The following is an 18,367-nucleotide window of genomic DNA, read 5'->3' as shown; positions in this document are numbered from 1 at the left end:
ATAGTGTGACATTATGAGCTCACAATTCTCTAGAAATTATATTGTAACATATTGGAACGAGTGTTACTTGAGATAGGAAACTTTTTGGGAAAGAAATTCTTAATTTTGACAAAAAATTGTGAAATTTTGATTTTTACGCGAGGAAAGTCCCGTCGGAAAGTTGTGTCGCCACAACTGACAACACTAACTTTGTTTCATATCTCAAGAATTGTCATACCTACTCATCTTTTGTAGCACCTTTCATTTCTAATTTTAAAATGTCGGTTACATTTACAGAACCGACAAAATGTGGCAGTTTCACCGTATTTAACAGGATTCCCGACCGACAGAGTTGAGATCTGACTTGAGGTTTCTGGTTTCTTAAAAGTTTTAATTTTTAGTATAAATAAGAAATTTTCCCTGAGAAAGCTGAGAAATAGAATTTTCAATCCCTTTACAATTTTAAAGTAAATATTTTTTAAAATTCGTCCTTGTCTATGTTCAAAGAGTTGCATAATCTCAACAAACATTTCCAGTTATCTTCAACTAATCCAACTAAGTCCGTTTTATTCGAAGTCATCCAATTCCGGGTCAGAAAAGAATTTCTTCACGGAACTAGGCCAGGCTGATTTCAGCTCTTAACCTTGCATTAGCTGAGAAACGAGATTGGATGGGACTTATGGTCATGAAGAGGCTGGGTGCCCCTGGCCGTGGCAATAGGCATGCAACACGCAGACACTGGAGGCGTTCGAGCGCGCGTCGAGTCTTGGATCGGGCACCGGCACCCGGGACACGTGACGAGGAAACGTCACGTTTGGAGGAACAAAAACCTCTAATCAAGGATAATTCACGGCAGGTATAGGGACTCGAATCGGAGGAGAAAAGAAGCACGCAGAGGAAAGCACGAAGCGGCACGCGACGCCATGGACGGACACCGGCAGAAGCTCAAAGCCATGAGCCATCGGTTCTGCACATTATGAATGGGTCCTGCGGCTCCGCCCTTGAGACACTGAACCTTTATGCCACATTTTGCAAGTAATTCTCAACATGGGTAGGTCGGTAAAATTACGTATGAGGTAACAGGTCTTAATTTGTAAGACTAGCTAGAAATTGAGCAAATTGACTGCAAACTGCTGCAACTTCCGTAGTGAACTCTGGGAACTTCTTAAGGAAGGATTACGATCTAGTAAAATTGGACGTATTTCTGCCAAACGGAACTATGTGTAATGACGTGAGCCCTGTTATGCATTTATTCTGATGGGTCTCAGGGCTCATGTCTTAATGCACATAGTTCCGTTTGGCAGAAATACGTCCGATTGATCCAACTGTCAATTTTGGAATACTCTTTACATTGTTTCTGGACTGATTTTTCATTTCTTTTTTTGAGCTTATTTTAAATGTAGACCCGACCCTACATCAGGGCTGCTTTGGTCATCATTACTTCATCATCATGTATAATTCTGTCTACGTCAGAAGTCCCACCTGAACCCACTATAGTTTAATTACATGAGACCTTGGCAAAAATTGGCGATAGTAGCTGCGTTTCAAAATACCATAGGAGTTCTTATAGCCGACTGAAGAAGGCTATTAAAAATCATATAGCTGGCTGTAGAAAGCGGAGCAAATCGTATAGCTGGGCTATACGAAGCTATAAAAAAGTATACAGCCGGGCTTTACACTTTATCGCCATTGGCTATAAAAGGCTATAAGAAATTGTGTAGAAATTCGTGTGCTTTGGAAATAATTAAGTTTGATACGGAACTACCTTAATATTTACAAAACACACATTATATTTTCCTTTAAAACATTTTTTTTATTCATCAATTAAAATGAGAATAGTCCATACAGAGTGGGCAAACACATGAGTTGAAAAACGCTGACTCCGCAAGATAAAATATTAGAGCCTGACACAAAGCGGAGCGGCGACACACTGGCGCCTACAAACCTAACAGGGATACTTCACGCATTGCGCAATGCGTGAAGTATCCCTGTTAGGTTTGTAGGCACCAGTAGGCGCATTGCGCAATGCGTGAAGTATCCCTGTTAGGTTTGTAGGCGTCAATGCGCTTTTCGCACTCTCTACCCGCCCGCCGCGCCGCAGCGTGCCACGGCGTCTGAAGCAACTATTTCACACCAGATGTATTGCACAGTATCATAAGGAATTAAAGGCGCTCCAACATATTAAGAATGACAGGTATCCTTAAAAAGTACGGAGCTTTCCTCGCAAAATAAATCAAGATACTACGGCACAAAAAGAGAGCGGTAGTCCAAAAACTAACTAAGTCGTAGTATGCGTATTTAGTAACGTTTAGCATAAACTTTATTGTCTGGCTGTTACAAGCCATCGGCCATAAAAGGCTATACGAAATTGTACAGCCGGCTACAGAAGCTATTGGAAATCTGACAGCCGGCTTTAGGTCTATAGTATTTTGGAACACTCATTCTACTGCCAATTTTTACCATGGGAGTTTAGCATAGCGAAAATTAGTTCATTACAATTAATTTTATCATATTTTTATATCGGTGGAGAGATACCGGAAACAAGTTTTGGATTGAGTAACCCCCGAAAAAAGGCGACGAGGACGTCTCATGAAGAGATGAAGGCAGGGTGTCAACGAAAAGGTTTACCGTCGTCATGTCAATTGCCTGATAGTCATTGGGACGATAGGTCATATGCGGCGTTTGGATGCCGCAGAGCGTCAGAGTGCGCTGTAGGAGCGACTCACGGGTATTAGAGGGTGACATCCAATAGAGGATATAAATTCCAGGAAGAGGAAATAGAAATCAGAAGATGTCCATAAAATTGGGAGAGCTCCCAGTGGGGAGAGCATCATGCAGAAAACGCCGCTAAGGACGTTGACCATTGCCATGAAGTTGGAATGAGGGGGGCGGGGAGGAGAGGGCATCTACCGCGTTCTGATGAACTCATACTTCCGTTGTCATATTTGCCTAATATTTTCCGTGCACACATCGGCGGGGCCGGCGATTGCCCACCGGTCATCTATGTGACGCATTCGTTCTTACAAAACCGCGTAGCTGCCATTAGATTCTTATGGCAATTCGCGGCTTTTATGTGAGGTGGTAGCTCTTCCTTCAGAAATTCTACGCGGGGCCTCGCTGGAGATGGCACCATCAGAGCATGTTCCGTTGGAATGGAGTGTTTGCCTTTTTTCCAGCTTTGCGAAAAGTGTCATGGTATTTGCAAAGAGAGCACCAGGTGTGTAAGAGGAGAGGCGGAGTGTTTAATGAGCTGGTGACGTGTAGGTCAAAACACGGCATTAATTCCGAGGACCTCATGAGATATTTGAACGAATTTTTGCCAAACATAACCATGTGCATTGAGACATGAGCCCTGAAATCCGTAAGAATATATGCTCAACATGGCTCACGTCATAATGCACATAGTTCCGTTTGGCAGAAGCACGTCCATTTTAGGAGACTGTTCAAAGTGTAGGTATACTCTGCTAGTAAAGTAATTGCGATTGGTGTAATGCTGACCTGCCTTCGTTAACGTTCTTTCCGAATCTTACTTCTATATATTATAATATGTATAAAATCATAAGAGTAATGCGTGAAGCATAACGTCTAAGGCGCGAAACGCTTCGGAGGGCTGGACCGCGAAGCAGTCATGGGGTGTAGCCACATATTTTAATTTAAATTCACGAAACTTACTTCTGCTACTCTTCAAATATATGGAGTTTGTTTTTTCATTGAGGAGGAGGGAATATAATTTTTTCGAGCCGAGCTTTTTGCCATGAGTTTTTGTACCTAACCTAAGCTCTTCGTTTAAGTTTTCGTGAATGAGGTGGTTATAGACTTAACTACTAGGTGAGCTCCTCCAAAGGCGGGTCCAGTAAATTGGCAACACCGGATTTCCTCAATTTAAACCTATGCTAAATCATCGATTCTTGTCGAAGCACCTGGGCCCTCAAAGAATCGATTCATTTCCATAGGTTCAAATGGAGAAAATACAATGTTGCCAATTTGCTGGATCCGCCAATGAGCCCCTCACTCATAAACCTTAACGCGTCATGACTCTGCTCATGTTGAAAGACAGTCTTAGTTACTCTCATTCATTTCTGCAACTCCTCAGTCCAACTAACTTCTGTGATAAGAAAAAGTTTATTACTCAGGTAATTGAAAGCGCTTACCATGTCGGGTTAGATTTTTCGAATCTTTAAACGTGGTGCGAAAAAATGAAGACGTTCAATGCCATATGTGAAGCAAATTAAGATAAATTATCATGGGGTAACATATAAATAAGACGGTTTTAAACTTACGAGTTAGACAGGTGTGTCGTCGAAACTGGAGGAAGCCTTGCTCACATTGGCACGTTCCTTGTATGCAAGAGCTGTTGGCTACTTTTTGTGAACATTGCTCAGGCACGTGACATTCAAATCCGAGCAACGTGGCTGTATAGAAACAGACGAATTTTACATGTTAGCGTAAACAAGTATATAAGTTTACTGTAAACTCTTATCAAGTCTTCTGAGTCAATATGGTTTATTAGTACGGTTATAAAAGCACAAATGGAAGTCCCTCATGTGTTGTTGGTATAAAAAAATTTGGTGCGAATCTCTTCGTTTAATCTTGTGGAGTTCGATATGGTGTGTTTTCGAGTTTAAAACTGAAACCGAGGCCCCAAATTTACGCTTTTTTCCGAACTGTCACAAAAGTTTCGGAAACGCGTATTTTTTTCCAATATATTAGAAATCTTTAACATAAATTTCAGCTGAAGTTAAATGAGTCTCATTCTCCAGAATGAACTAAAAATATTTCTCTTAGAGGAGTAATAAATCCAATATTACACTATATTCAAGTGCAAAGGAACAAAAAATCGTTTGTCAAGATACGCTGAACAATGAGACATTCTCAAACTTTATTTTAGCAAGAAAACTCGTTCCCAAGCTGATATATCACTATGACTTCATTTTTTTAGGAAATTACATGATAAAAAATTGTATAAAACTGCAATATCTGCATTCCGAAAAGCTCAGCTCTAGGTGCCGCGCTCTTCGAGGTGCAGTATGGATATTGCCGAAAAACTTATTACCTTACATGAATGAGCAAAAAGTAAGCATCAGAGAAAACTTTTACATTGGTGTAAGTACGGCAAATACGGACAATAGTGCATAAAATGGTCGGCGGTCAAAAGTTAACGAAAAAGCTCCTTCCCTTTAAAACCGCCATTTTCGGAGCCGAGACTCAAGAAAGCCCTGAATTACGAAAATTATAATTAATTGCTATGATACTAGTAGGTAAGTCGCTGGAGCCAATTTTGCCCGAAAAAGTGTACTTAAGATGTATTTTCCAACATGATTTAAAACATGCATATATTCGCAATTTTTGACGTTGAACTTTAAAAATGATCTCAACAAAACAATATTCTTTGACGATTTACAATGCGTAATCGTAAACTCCTCATTTTCCATACTGCCTGCGTATTGTTGGTATTGCACGGGGTGTGAAAAACATTTTTTTTAAAAGTTATACGATCGTTGATTCTCATGTAATTCCTAGCCTCCAACCTGCATTCGAAGTCCGAGCTATGCGCATTTATTTACACTTGTTGTAGTTAAGGACATCTCCTGTAGAACCCTAATCCTGTATATCCCCGCCCAATCGGCTACATCGGCGAGGAAACCATTCACTCAAGATTTTCACCAGACGAGGGCACGTGGAAAAATTCTGGCTTCTAATAATTGTTCTAAGTTTATTTCGTTTCTTGACGAATTAAAGCCCACCCGGCGGAAAAATGCGCAAAATTTCTATTACAACGTTGTGTAACGACGCCATTTTTGAGACAGGTCGTTGTGACAACAGTGACACATCGTTTTTGCACATGCTTTACCGAGCGGCAGGCTCCCAAGTTACGGGACGAAAAACCATTCGGTAAATTTTACTTTCTACCGATGAATTTAACAACGAAAATAATAATGTTACACTTGTGAAAACCAATTAGCCGACTACTGGAAGCTACTTGAAAATATCTCGTACCTGACCGAGTTGCTTCTTTCGTCCATGCGCTACCTGACCCACAAATCGTGAGCAAAAGCTTCCGAGGGGAACTAGATATCTCCGTCATCACCTGACGTCTCGTGTATGCTCCTCTCCTCTACTTACTTCATTCTGGAAGCTCACAAGCTCCCGATCACGACGCGACGCTAGTGACCGTAAAGGAAGCGGGGCTTGTATTTGTGTGATGGAAAATCGGACCCACGGCTGCTGCCGCCAAAAGAGAGAGGGAGGAAAAGAGAAAACCCAGACCGCCCGTCATTGCGACCCGACTATCTTCGGTCATAGAACCGACAAATTCAGTTTTCTCGCCGCGCTGATGCCATCTATGGATGTCCATTAACACTTTATCTTACGTCCTGTGACGTTTTTTCCGCCTGCCGCCTCGCTCACCAGTCTTGGTGGCGCAAAATCATCAATTGAGTGGCTTGGAGGACAAGGCGCATAAGTGCAGTTTTTGCCATTTCGAGAAATGCGTGTTCAAAGTTTCCATATTACACGGACCTTTATGGCCGAAAGAAAGTTCAAAGTGACTTTTTGATACTTAAAAATTGGAATTTGGCAGCGAATTTTTCACAGGATATTCATTAAGACTATATGTAGTTTCACTTAAAATCATCAATATCTCCATTTTTTCAAAAACTGCACTTATGCGCCTCGTCCTCCTAGCCCCCAATTTTCCCTTTCGTTTCGCGTTGCATTGAAGAGGCATATTTTGATACTACGTTTAATGCACCAAACTGAAGGAATGGGCTTGTTGCAACTTTCAACCAGAGCAAAAAGAATAAAAGTTGTTGCCTAAGGAAAATGGTTCAAAAATCACAATGAGCGCAGCCGGAAAGTCTGCAATATACTCCTGACTTCACTCTTTGCCTAAGAAATATGCGTTTTATTAAGCTTCCTGCTTCAAAAACGATACTACGGCACAGGTGAATATTTCGGTAGAGGAATCATTTAAGTCAACCCTTGCACACTAGGATGCTACGCAATATTCAGCATGGCTGACGCGTCCGCGCGCAAATCGTGATGAAGCATCATGGTCTTCATAAACGCCAGGAAAATGTAAATAACACGTCGGTTGATAAAATCCCGTCTCGTCACGTGTGTTTTGGCGGGATATTGTCGCGTCGGCCGTGTTGAATATTGCGTAGCATCCTAGTGCGTAAGGGCTGGATGGAACGACGCTTCTCACGGAATGTTCATCTGTTCTGCAGCATCGTTTTTGAAGCAGGATGCTCAAAAAAAGCGCATATTACGTACGCAAATTATGAAGTCAAGACTGTATTGCTGATTTTCCAGATGCGCTCATCGTAATTTTGGAGCCATTTTCTACGAGGATTAACTCTACTTTTTGCCCTGGCTGAAGCTTGCAACAGGCCCAATGCGGAGCGAAGTGAGAGGGAGGTAAGTTTGTAATTCTGAGGGGAATCATAAGTGGATTACATTTTGCAATAAGGAACCACTATTTCTTGCCCATTTTAGAAACAGCATACATGACATTGGTTTCCCTGTGCAGATATGTGTTTTTATAGGAGAGCCAGAGATAGTGGTTCCTTTTTGCAAAATGTGATCCAAGTAATACTGGTACATGCATTTTGCAAAAAGGCAAAAATATTTTGTTACAGTGCAAGCTTTATTTGTTGAGGATTTTTTTTTTTTTTTTTTTTTTTTTAATCTTTTATTTGAGAAAAAGATTTAATGAGAAAGTAGTAGAAGAAGAAGAAAAGAGAATGAAGATGAAATCAAGGAGGAACGAGGAAAAAAGAGAAAAAGAGAAAGAGCAAATTGAGGAGAGACTCTGAACACACTAAAAAAATAACTTTATACCACACGGAAACAGATCAAATGAACGGCATGTTGCGTCGCCTTCAAAAGCGTAGACAACACAAGCTCCCAAGAGGATGAATAGTGGTTTCGTCGTGCAATGGCACGATCACTCAAGAGTCAGACGAAGAAGAGTTTTTTACCAAACGAGAAGCGGTTACTTTAACGACGTATCGGTTTGCCTTCAATTTTTAGTGTAGGCAACAGAAGCTCCCACGTGGTCGAATAGTGGTATCATCCCCTTCTTGACAATCGAACTATCTCTGTGGTCCAATACTGGAAGTATTTAGCTCACTATTTTAGAGGCTGCATTAAAACATTCTTCTTACCACAAGCAGGAGGAGACAGAGAAAATCTCAAAATGTATCATGCTTATATGTCATGTCATTTAATTACAAAGTTTTCTTTTAGAATTTTTCAAGTTATTTAGATGCGATTTTTTTGCTTCGACCAAGTTTTCTCGGAAAAAGTTGTGCAGTGAAATTGTACATGCAAGTAGGTTAGCTAAAACGAATCCCGGTTTTTCTTTCTGTGTCTAGCTGATATCAATTTAGAAAATTGGGTCTCATTCATTCATTCATTCATGAAACAAGCGCGAAGCCCTGGATTTTAGCAGGTTTTCTTTAAGGATCAAGAAACTAAAAACAAAACATATCTTTCTCTGTAAGAGTGATAATTGCGCAGTCTATTATTTACTTTTCTCGGAGTGGTTATGATAATAATGGCGCGGATGCACCGGCAGAATCAACGACTGCCAATCATTGCTGTCAAACTGGAGCAGGCATTGTAGCCCGAAATCAAACCGCTACTCGGCACCGTTGCCGAGCGGTCACCCGACCATCGAATTTCCCCATGAAATCGGGATGGATCCGGAGGAATTTCTCGGCTTGATCCGACGCATCGCGTGTTCGGCCGGATAATTCAGCTCTCATCGGTTCCTTATTCGGGGCCTGCGTCAACGCTCAACAACCAATTACCATGATTCAATTTGTAAATGATTTTCCCGCTCCCCGCTCTCTCCCCGGTGGAAAGTCAAAACGCTTCAAGCTTTGCATCAATCTAATCACTCTTTGATTATTGCCGGATGCGGGGGGGGGGGGGGGATGGGCAGAAGCGTAACGGGCCTGTTGTACCCGTTGGAAAAAGAAACCACGAGCAACTCATTGAAGTTAAATTCGATTAGCTGAAAGTGACACACTCTCGTCGGCTCCCATTGACTGAGCTCACGTTCCATAGTTGTCACATTGATTTCACGCAAGTTCAGGTGGATTATGGATAAAAATATTAGCTGTTCCAGGCTCGCTGAGGGGAGCCTGACATTGAGCCACACGGTCAAAAATTCCCGTGGTTTATGATTACCATCGATAATTCGTAGTACCTTTTTTCGGTCGGATTAACCGAAAGGACTAGGTTGATCGATCGAAGTTTTGGTTAAGTAGACCGGAACAGTAGGTTACTCGGAGACATCTGGGGATAAAGAAAGTGTCCTGCTGATGTACTTTTGTTTCTGCCGCTGTCACTCGAGGTAGCGAATTGAGAGTGGCTAGCACATAGAACTATTAATAGCCTAGGATGCTGAGTGTCTATAAATAAATCAACTAACTAACTAAGTATCACCATTGAGATTCAGGTCCGATCCTGGCGGCTTGCGCTTGATTTTTTACAAGGTTGTCAATTTTCGACCTAAAGATTTGTACAACGTAACCCAATCATTTGATCCTTGCAATCCAAAGAAAACCAAACAAAAATATTGACCGCAGGTTCAGATTAATCTGTGTTATATTTGGTGATAGGTCAAAATGTCCAAACAAAAATGTCCAAAAGTCAAAATGTCCAAATCCTGAATGCCCAAAAATCTAGAAAGGCCAAATATCAGTAATATCCAGGAGACAAACAAGTCCAAAAGTAGGTGAATGTCCAAATTAAGTTGTCATGGACAATAATAATTTTTTTTTTTTTTTTTTTTTTTTTTTTTTTTTTTTTTTTTTTTTTTTTTTTTTGGCTTTTCATGACAAACGGGGTAATATAAGACATGTTTGTTATGTTTGTCAATATCACTTAAAATTCGGAAAATAAATCACATTGCATTTTTAAAAGTAAGAATTTGCCTGCTCTCATGAAAAATTGTATCACCATATTTTCCTAACCTGCATCTCTTCATTATCCGACGCATCTGTTTCTATGGCTGCATTCACAAACAGCTTGCCAACCTGCACCCAAAAATCCAATGACAACTCAATCAATGCCTAATCTCACATTTGGACATTTGCCTACTTTTGGACTTATTTGTCTGCTGGACATTACTGATATTTAGCCTTCTTAGTTTTTGGGCATTCAGGGTTTGGACATTTTGACTTTTGGACATTTTTTTGGACATTTTGACCTATCACCATATATTTCCCATATGAACACAAAATGCCGGTCAATTTGTCTTACTGTAATCCAAATCTTGTGAATTTTTTTCAGTTTAAATCGATTCTCTGAGATATAAGAAAGACTTGTAACGATCAAGTATGAAAACGGAGGAAAGACAAAGCAGCAGGATGTTTGGCGTTCTGGGATAGCGGGAAAGTCAGGAAATTCCGCGAGCAGTGCATTGGCTCGGCGTGAACAACTGCGGCGCCTTTGTCTATTATTTGGACGTATTTCTGCCAAACGGAACTGTGTGCATTAAAACATGAGTCCTGAGACCCATAAAGAATATATGCATTACAGGGCTTATGTTGTAATGCACATAGTTCCGTTTGGCAGGAATACGTCGATTTGAATCTCTAGCAGAGCTGCGAAACGAGCGGAATTCTAAATAGGGTGCCAGGTCCGAAGATACGGAAATTTTGGTTCCGGTTCTTTCAACTTCGAATTCGGGTTCTGGTTCAAGTTGAAACCTGAGAGACTGATCAGTTTTGGTTCCATGGAATTTAATTTTTTTTTTTTCCAAAAATATTTTAAGGTGATGTGGATATGCGACTTTTGCGCACTATTACGTTTTTAAAACTTGTTAAAATTAAAAAAAAATCGGTCCCCTTAGGAGCCTAAGGAGCGATGTTCTTGGGTTACGCTTACGCACGATCGACGCGTGAACTGCGTACACTGAAAAAAAAAAACACATTGGATCTAGAGTTCAGACTCTTAAAAACATCGACAAGAAAAAATACTCTTGATTTAATCGGATTTTTGCTTAAATCAAGAACCGAGCCTCTTAATTTAAGCGGATTTCCTTTTGATTTAAGCTTAAATCTGATTGAATCAAGAGTATTTTTTCTTGTCAATGTTTTCATGAGTCTGGACTCTAGATCCAATGTGTTTTTTTTCCAGTGTACGGGACCAGTTATTTTTAAAACTCTCCTCCGCACAGTGATTCTAATACTGAGATTTTTTATTTTGCTGGCACTATTGGCTACAAGATTTTTTTTCTTTTTTTGTGTGTGGACGGATGAATAGTTATAAAATATGATCGGTTTGAACTTACATTGAAGGCAAACTGTGTAGTTGTAGGAAGCGTAATATGGAAGACACGAACATTTCCCCGAATAGCAGTGGCTGTTTTCGATAGAGCAATCCTCGTTAGCCGCGCAGGTTTCCCCTAATTCTGATCCATTCAACAGTAAGCACATCTGAAATACACAAAACATTTGATTACTGTAAAATGTCGCAATTGCCACAGAAATGCGGAAAAAGTAATGAATATTTATGACAATTTTACTAGAGCGAAAAATATTTGCGGAGGACCCAGAAATTTCTTAGTTCAGTTTTCGATGGAAGGATGGAAGAATACCCACTAATGGGTAGAGGGGAGAAAGGGTTACGTCCTATAAAATGTGGCCCATACAGCACCCTTACCAGGCTTTTTTTACGGTTATTAAAGGTCGGACTAGATCGGGGACCGCGGAAACTAAAAGAGAATTAATCCCAAGGAATCGAAGTCCCGAAGCCCCCCTCCCCGGTGCCCTCTAGGGGATTTAGCGGAGCCCTGATTTTAAAATTCGAGATTCCTGGCATAAATTTGAAAAAATTCTATCAAAGTTAAAAAACACGAAAAATTTTAACCTTGTAATCGACACCAAGAAGTCCATAACTGCCCCATCCCTGAAAAAAATTCTGATCCCTTAAGATTGGAGGCAGAGGTAGAGCCCCGCTCTGCAATATATCAGGTTACGAAATTGACGTAGAGACTTAGGAGAAATATGTTTATAGAGGTGATTGGCTCTGGGGACCCGAATTTGATGGTCCCGTGACCCCCCCAAAGAATGAGGCTCAGGGGCAGTGTTCGAAACTCACCTTTGAGTTTTAGGAGCCATGTGGCGCATCAAGCCCGACTTTTAGGCGCCATTGAAGATTTTTTAGGAGCCAAATTGACTTTTTGCCCATAAATTATGGCGCATTTAGTGAAAAGTCAGACACAAGATGTTTTCATAACAGAACTAGTAAGTAGCTGTAACTTGGCGAAGTCAAAAGCGCTAAGAATGAAATCGTGAAGAATAGAAAAAGCAAGCTTTCACTTGTAGTGCTGAAAATTCTGAGTTTTTTCAATTCAAATATATTTGTTTTTCTTTCTTTATGTGACTTCCTGTGAAAATCCAGATTTTTAGGGTGCAATTTTTAGGGGCCACGTTGGCGCAAAGCTTTCATTTTTTAGGCGCCATGGCCGATCTTTTAGGCGCATTTGGTGCGTTGGCGCCTGTGAGTTTCGAACACTGCTCAGGGGACCCTAAACTTTTAAAATTCAAGCAGTCTAGGGTCCCCTTATGCTCCCCATCAGTGTTCCGAATCCGAAGGCGAAGTTGTCGGAGACCCTGAGCAGCTTATAAAAAGAAGAGCCTGAGACGAGACCGCTGGGAAGTAGGTATATACGTGGGATCGGGGAGGAAGCGTCGGAGGTGAGGAAAACACTCATTAGAGAGCAAACTGCTTTAAATCGGAAGGATACTGTTAGTCGAGCCGGCTGATTACCAGCCATTGTTTTTATTTTTCTGAGACGTTGAAGATATGGCGTTTGTCAAGGCAAATGACACTTACTTTTCCCTATAATGAGCGGTGGCAAAGAGGCTAAGGAAATAAATGTGATTTAAGATTCGCGCTCGAACCACGCATTTCTAGCGACGTCGCGCGTCGCACACTGGAGCCGATTACCGGCTTAGCTCGTCAAAACTCAAGTTTCATTCACTTTTTATACTCTTTCATATAGTAGTGCTCACGGCCAGTTTTATCACCCTCACTCCAAGTTTGCCTCTCGTCAAAGGAATGTTTTCATCGCTATTTAATCCGGGGTTTTGTGGGGTTTTATGTTATATTTGAGGGTCTGGGGGACACATCACTGGAAAAAAAAGTCGCTTGGGTCTAGATTCCAGACTCTTAAAAACATTGACAAGAAAAAATTATCTTGATTCATTCGGATTTTTGCTTGAATCAAAAGGAAATACGCTTGAATCAAGAAGCTTGGCTCTTTGATTCAAGGAAAAATCCGACCTGAATCAAGAGTATTTTTTCTTGTCAACGTTATTAAGAGTCTGGTCTCTAGATCAAAGCGACTTTTTTTTCAGGATCAAAGCACGGAGAAAAAAACACGGTTATTCCACGGTAGTAATGTCACACGGAATTTCACGATAGTTGAACCGAGGATTTTGGTAAGATTATTGATGAGCATAGTGGCATAATCATGCTCATGGTACCATTTTTGTGCCCACGGTAAAATACGGTGGACACGGTAACATCCCCGTGCTCATCATTCCAATAATCAAAATCCACGATTCTGTACTACCGAGGAATCTTGGGTGCCATTACTATCGTGGTAACCGTAGAATAACTGTGTGTTTTTTTTTCTCAGTGAATTTTTGGTAATGATAAGATGCATCGCGAGTAAAAGTCATTGCCTTTGGTAAAAAGTTAACAGGCAATAGGAGAGCTTTTTGAAATGTTATCCGGAGGATGAATCCGTGAAAGAGGGTGATAGGATCTAGGCCTCAGCAAAGGATCATTGGACCCAGATCCCAAATTGGAACGTTAAGTATCAGGTAAAAGAAGGTAGCTTGTGAGGGATGTAGGTATGACACTTATGACAGGCTGTCTGCATACCGAAGATCAAACTTCTTCACACCGAGCGACTGCATCTCTGTGAGAACAGGTGTCAAAGTCTGCTGTTCCGCGCAGTGCCAAATTGTCTAAGAATAAAGGTATTCTTAAACCAACTATTAAGCATAACCTTTTTCGATCAACCATATTGAATAAATGACGTAAAAAATGAAAATGCACATAAGTAAAGAAAAAATACTTGAATAATAAATTTATTATGCTCTCAAAAATTCTTTAGCCCTTTCCTGATGTAAAAAAGTATGAGTATTACTAAACACTTCCGACACTAAAGGTACCGGCATTTTTTATGACAAATACTGGAGACATACTATGGTTTTCGTAAAAAACACAGGCTTGGGAAAACGGGCATCTTCTGGTGTAAATTCGCGGACGTTCTCAAGTTTCAGTAGCTTTGATGCCCCAAACCGGGCATCAGTTCCAGTGTGCGTCGCATCGCCGCCGTTGCGTCGGTGGACGTTGGTGCATTGTTACTGACAACCAGCACCCGTTGCCACTTTCCGGACACTTTGCATGAGTTTTGAAAATTTATCAGAGAAAGTCATGCTTTCTCACTAACTGGAGCCAAGACGTCGCCCGATCTAAAATAACCAAGAAAAAGGCTTGGTACGGTAGGTCTGGGCCACCCTGTATCTTTCTATGTCCATAAAAGAGGAACTACATTTTTTCGCTACGACAAAAGATAGATTAGTCCTAAATGAGCATTAATGCATTTACATATTTTGCTACACTAAATTCTGTAGATACTGGCAACACGGGTGCTGATGGACACCGTGGTAGCGGAAATTACCATTTTTTCTTCATAGCGTATAATAGCGAGCTCTGCTGTGCCCTACTAAAGCTGTGATCGTGGTTGATTATTTTATAATTACGTTCACGCCCCTGTTGGGTAGCCAAACAAAGCTCTTATCAGTGCGAAATATCTGGTCATCTCTATGCATCTTAGCTTTTTTTTCCTGGAGGCACTGATTCGTGAATCAGTTCACTTATTTTTTAGAAATTCTCATGACCTGCCTCATTGTTTTTGGGAAGATTTTTCATTCAAATTGCTTCGGTATGCAAATATAAACACTTGATTGTGGCAGATGTGTGGGTGGATGCCGGCTTATGTTTCGCTGATCCGTATGGTCTTGTTGTAGATACATATAAAGTTCCCTTAAGAATTGGGCCCAGAACGAAAGCTTTTCATACCTCCAGCTATTGGAGAGGAAATAGAGAGGCTCAAGAATGCCGCCATTATTTAAGTAATAAGTAAGAAGTTACCAAAACGATCATATTCTATGCAAAAAATCGTTTCGTTACGACCTATTTTTCTCCTACTCAAACCAAGGTAATTTATTTTTCTTTGCAAAAATAAAAATAAAAATGGCACTATAGTATGAAGCCGTGAACTTTACCTAGAGACTTTGAACTTCACATTAAAATGGGAATAGCAAAAGAGAGCGAGGGTTTCCGAAAGGTAACCTCCCCTCCCTCCCCAAATCAGCTTCAAATCAACCGGAATTGGTCGGAAAAAGCTTAATGTAGCCGAAAATAATATGTAACCCAGTAACGGTATCAACGAGTGTCAAATAGTAAAATCAGGCATTTTGTCAAATGCCTGGGCAAATAGTCAAATATTCCAACTCAGATTGAAATTCTAATTCTTTTCCTAATTTCAGACGAAATAATTCATTGCTCCTGCAAGAAAAAATTTTCATTAAAAATTTGCGCACACGATAGTATTTTAAACTATTTTTAGCTCCTGAAGAGATACTGATCTTGAAATTTTCAGCATGTCGTAAAATACAGAATTTTTGGAATTTCAACATTTAAAAATATGAGAAGCAGTTGAAGAGAAAGAGACAAAAAGAGTTCGTAGCCTTGATTAGGTACTTTTCCAAAAATAGTGAAAAATCGTGAGCTCTTCGCCATAAATTCACAAAATTTTCAAAATTTGACTATCTGCCTAGACATTTGACAAAATGCCTAATTTCACTATATGCCTGCGACATCTCGATGGTATGATCAGCGGAAAACAGCCGATATTGGCCGAGCCAAAATCAGCGGGAAATGGCCGAAAAGGCCCAAATATAGCTGGAAATACCCAAAATTTAACACCCCACAAAAGTCAGCGACTGGTATACTAATGCCGTCATCTACCCTTGTTGGATGACGCCGTGAACGGGATATCTGATGACGTCATCAGTAGCAAACACCCGAAAAGGATCGAAGACATCCCAGAAAAATTCTGAAACAGCCGAAAATATCCGAACGGAGTCCGGAAGGTACTAGTGGCTATCGCCTACAGTGGGAGGGGAAGGGAGGGGTGTAACGGAGAAATTTGTCCCGTTTTTACGTTTCTATCTCATGTGTATTCAAACGAATTAAAAAACAAAACGCAACGAGAGGCGCGCATACCTACTTGGCACGCTGCGTCTCCCTTGACGACAGAGCGTCGCTGCACCGTGCGTGTGAAGAAGAAGAAGAAGAAGAAGAAGAAGAGGAAGAGGAAGAGAAGAAGAAGTTCATCGCTCGTACCGTGACTCGCCGACACGCAGCTCTGCAGACGGTTAAACGAATCTGACTGCCGCCAAAATATGGTAATTTCATATTTTTAGCTTATAAATTTGGAACAAAACTTGAGTGCTTAGTTTTTTTTTGAAAATTCCAAAACAATGGACCCGTATAGAAGGGGCCGATCCAGCAGACATGAATCAGCAGGCTCCGAATCTAACGCATCTTCCGAAGTGCGGTGAGGGGAGTTTACAGTTCTCTTCATATCACCTATTACCGTCTGCAGTAAAATTATTAGCTGCTAAAATCTCAGCGCACAGTTTCTCTTGATTTTTTATTTTTTATTTTTTTTTTATTTTTCAAATGATGCGCAACTTAATCACTTGGTAGCCAATTCCCGCGAGTTCCGAACAAGATCAGAAAATGTAAATAGAAAATAGGTATGCAGAAAATGTTGCCGTGGTGCTCAAGCTGACCTGCAGTTGTAGACACAGCTTTACAAATTTCTCTTTTTTCCTTTTTTTAAAAGTTTTTTCTGTGCTATTTTCATACCTTAAAATTACGGCACCCGAATCCAGGAGCACCACAGTAGTTCACCCGTGCTAGTGAAAGCACTGGCATTCTTTCTCCTGCCCAAGCGGGTATTTTAATTTAAATAGCATCACAAAAAGACCCTTTTGAAAATTTTGAACCTGGAGAGAATGGTATTTTACCTTTCCTTTTTTTAAATTCTTTTTCAATCAGAAGCGACAAGATAGCTAATATGCAATATTCAAGAACGAGTGATGTCACGGGCATATGATATCTGGCGAATTTGAGAAATATGATTTTATGTGTAACTGTGGCAGTCACGAAAATGGTACGCGTTATCTGACAGGACCCGCAGCTCCTCGGAACTAAATTAATGTCAACACTGATACTAATGACACGGTTAATCTCCAGGACAGTTTTCGATCCGAGATCGACAACAGTGCTGTCTGGTGACTGTAACGGGAAACGTATGTCAAACGAGGATCGATCGCACCTGCAAAATGATTGAGACGCCACCATGTCATGCGGTCCTACCTAGTTCTAACTTCATTGTGGGAGCTTCGAGACATAGAACCTGAATCTAGCCGGGCGAGCCGGGTCTTCAAACTACCGCAATGTTACCTTACCATACGCTGAAAGAGTTTTCGTCCAATTCTGTTGTCTCCTTCACTGCCGTGCTGAGGAAAAACGCCGTATGACCATTCGGGAGTTGTCAAATTACCTTTGATTAAATTTTTATTTTTTAGGCAAGTTATGAATACTTCTCGTTGAGACTTCCAGGAACTTTAGGTGAAATTGCGAACAAAATTATCTTAAAATTGGAAGGAAAATAGGAATAAGTTTACCAGGAAATTCGTGTCTTATCTAAGGAAATTTGGCAACGCCTAAAGGTTCATACGACGTTTTTCCTTAGCACGGCAGTGCAGGCAACGAAAAGAAATGGAAGCACTACCCCGCCATACATGAAGGAGCGCTGATTTCAGAAATGTGCGTCCTAATGAAACAATTGCATAATGATATCTCTGCGCAAACCTAACGAAACCGTCAAAAATTTGCACTCGAGGGTGCCATAAGGGTCGGGTAGCGTTATTTTCGTGTAAAGGGTATTCTTATTTAGAACGCGTAAAAATAATGGCTTATTACCGAACGGAAAGAGATGACTTTAACGCCATGTCAGTTCGCCTTCAATTTTTGGTGTAGGCATCACGAGCTCCCACGTGGTCGAATAGTGGTATCACCATGAGTGGCATGCGTACTTGGAGCACACAGACGCGACGAAGTGACTACCATTTCAATCAGCCTGCAATTCTAATTCCAGCTGATAGGGACTCTAACATAGCGGCATAGTTGTATCGCCGCAAGGTGGATTCCAAGCTTGAGTTTGTATGGCTATCATACATTAGCAAGATAACAAATTAAATTAAAATATGATTGG

General features: G+C 40.8%; 1 protein-coding gene across 1 annotated transcript in view; it reads right to left on the bottom strand.

Annotated features, from left to right (window-relative positions):
* Nucleotides 1–18,367, bottom strand: part of ImpE1 (Ecdysone-inducible gene E1) — a 35,603-nt gene that overhangs the window by 12,520 nt on the left and 4,716 nt on the right. The window contains exons 2-3 of the mRNA XM_019057192.2: nt 11,288–11,432; nt 4,260–4,391 (exon numbers count right to left, since the gene is read on the bottom strand). Coding sequence (XP_018912737.2) covers nt 4,260–4,391; nt 11,288–11,432 — 277 coding nt within the window. The remainder of the gene's footprint in view (nt 1–4,259; nt 4,392–11,287; nt 11,433–18,367) is intronic.

Source organism: Bemisia tabaci, chromosome 1 (assembly GCF_918797505.1).
Source record: "Bemisia tabaci chromosome 1, PGI_BMITA_v3".
In the NCBI taxonomy this organism is placed as follows: Eukaryota; Metazoa; Arthropoda; class Insecta; order Hemiptera; family Aleyrodidae; genus Bemisia; species Bemisia tabaci.
The sequence above is the reverse complement of the archived record's forward strand: the minus strand, read 5'-3'. Positions and strand labels throughout refer to the sequence as shown.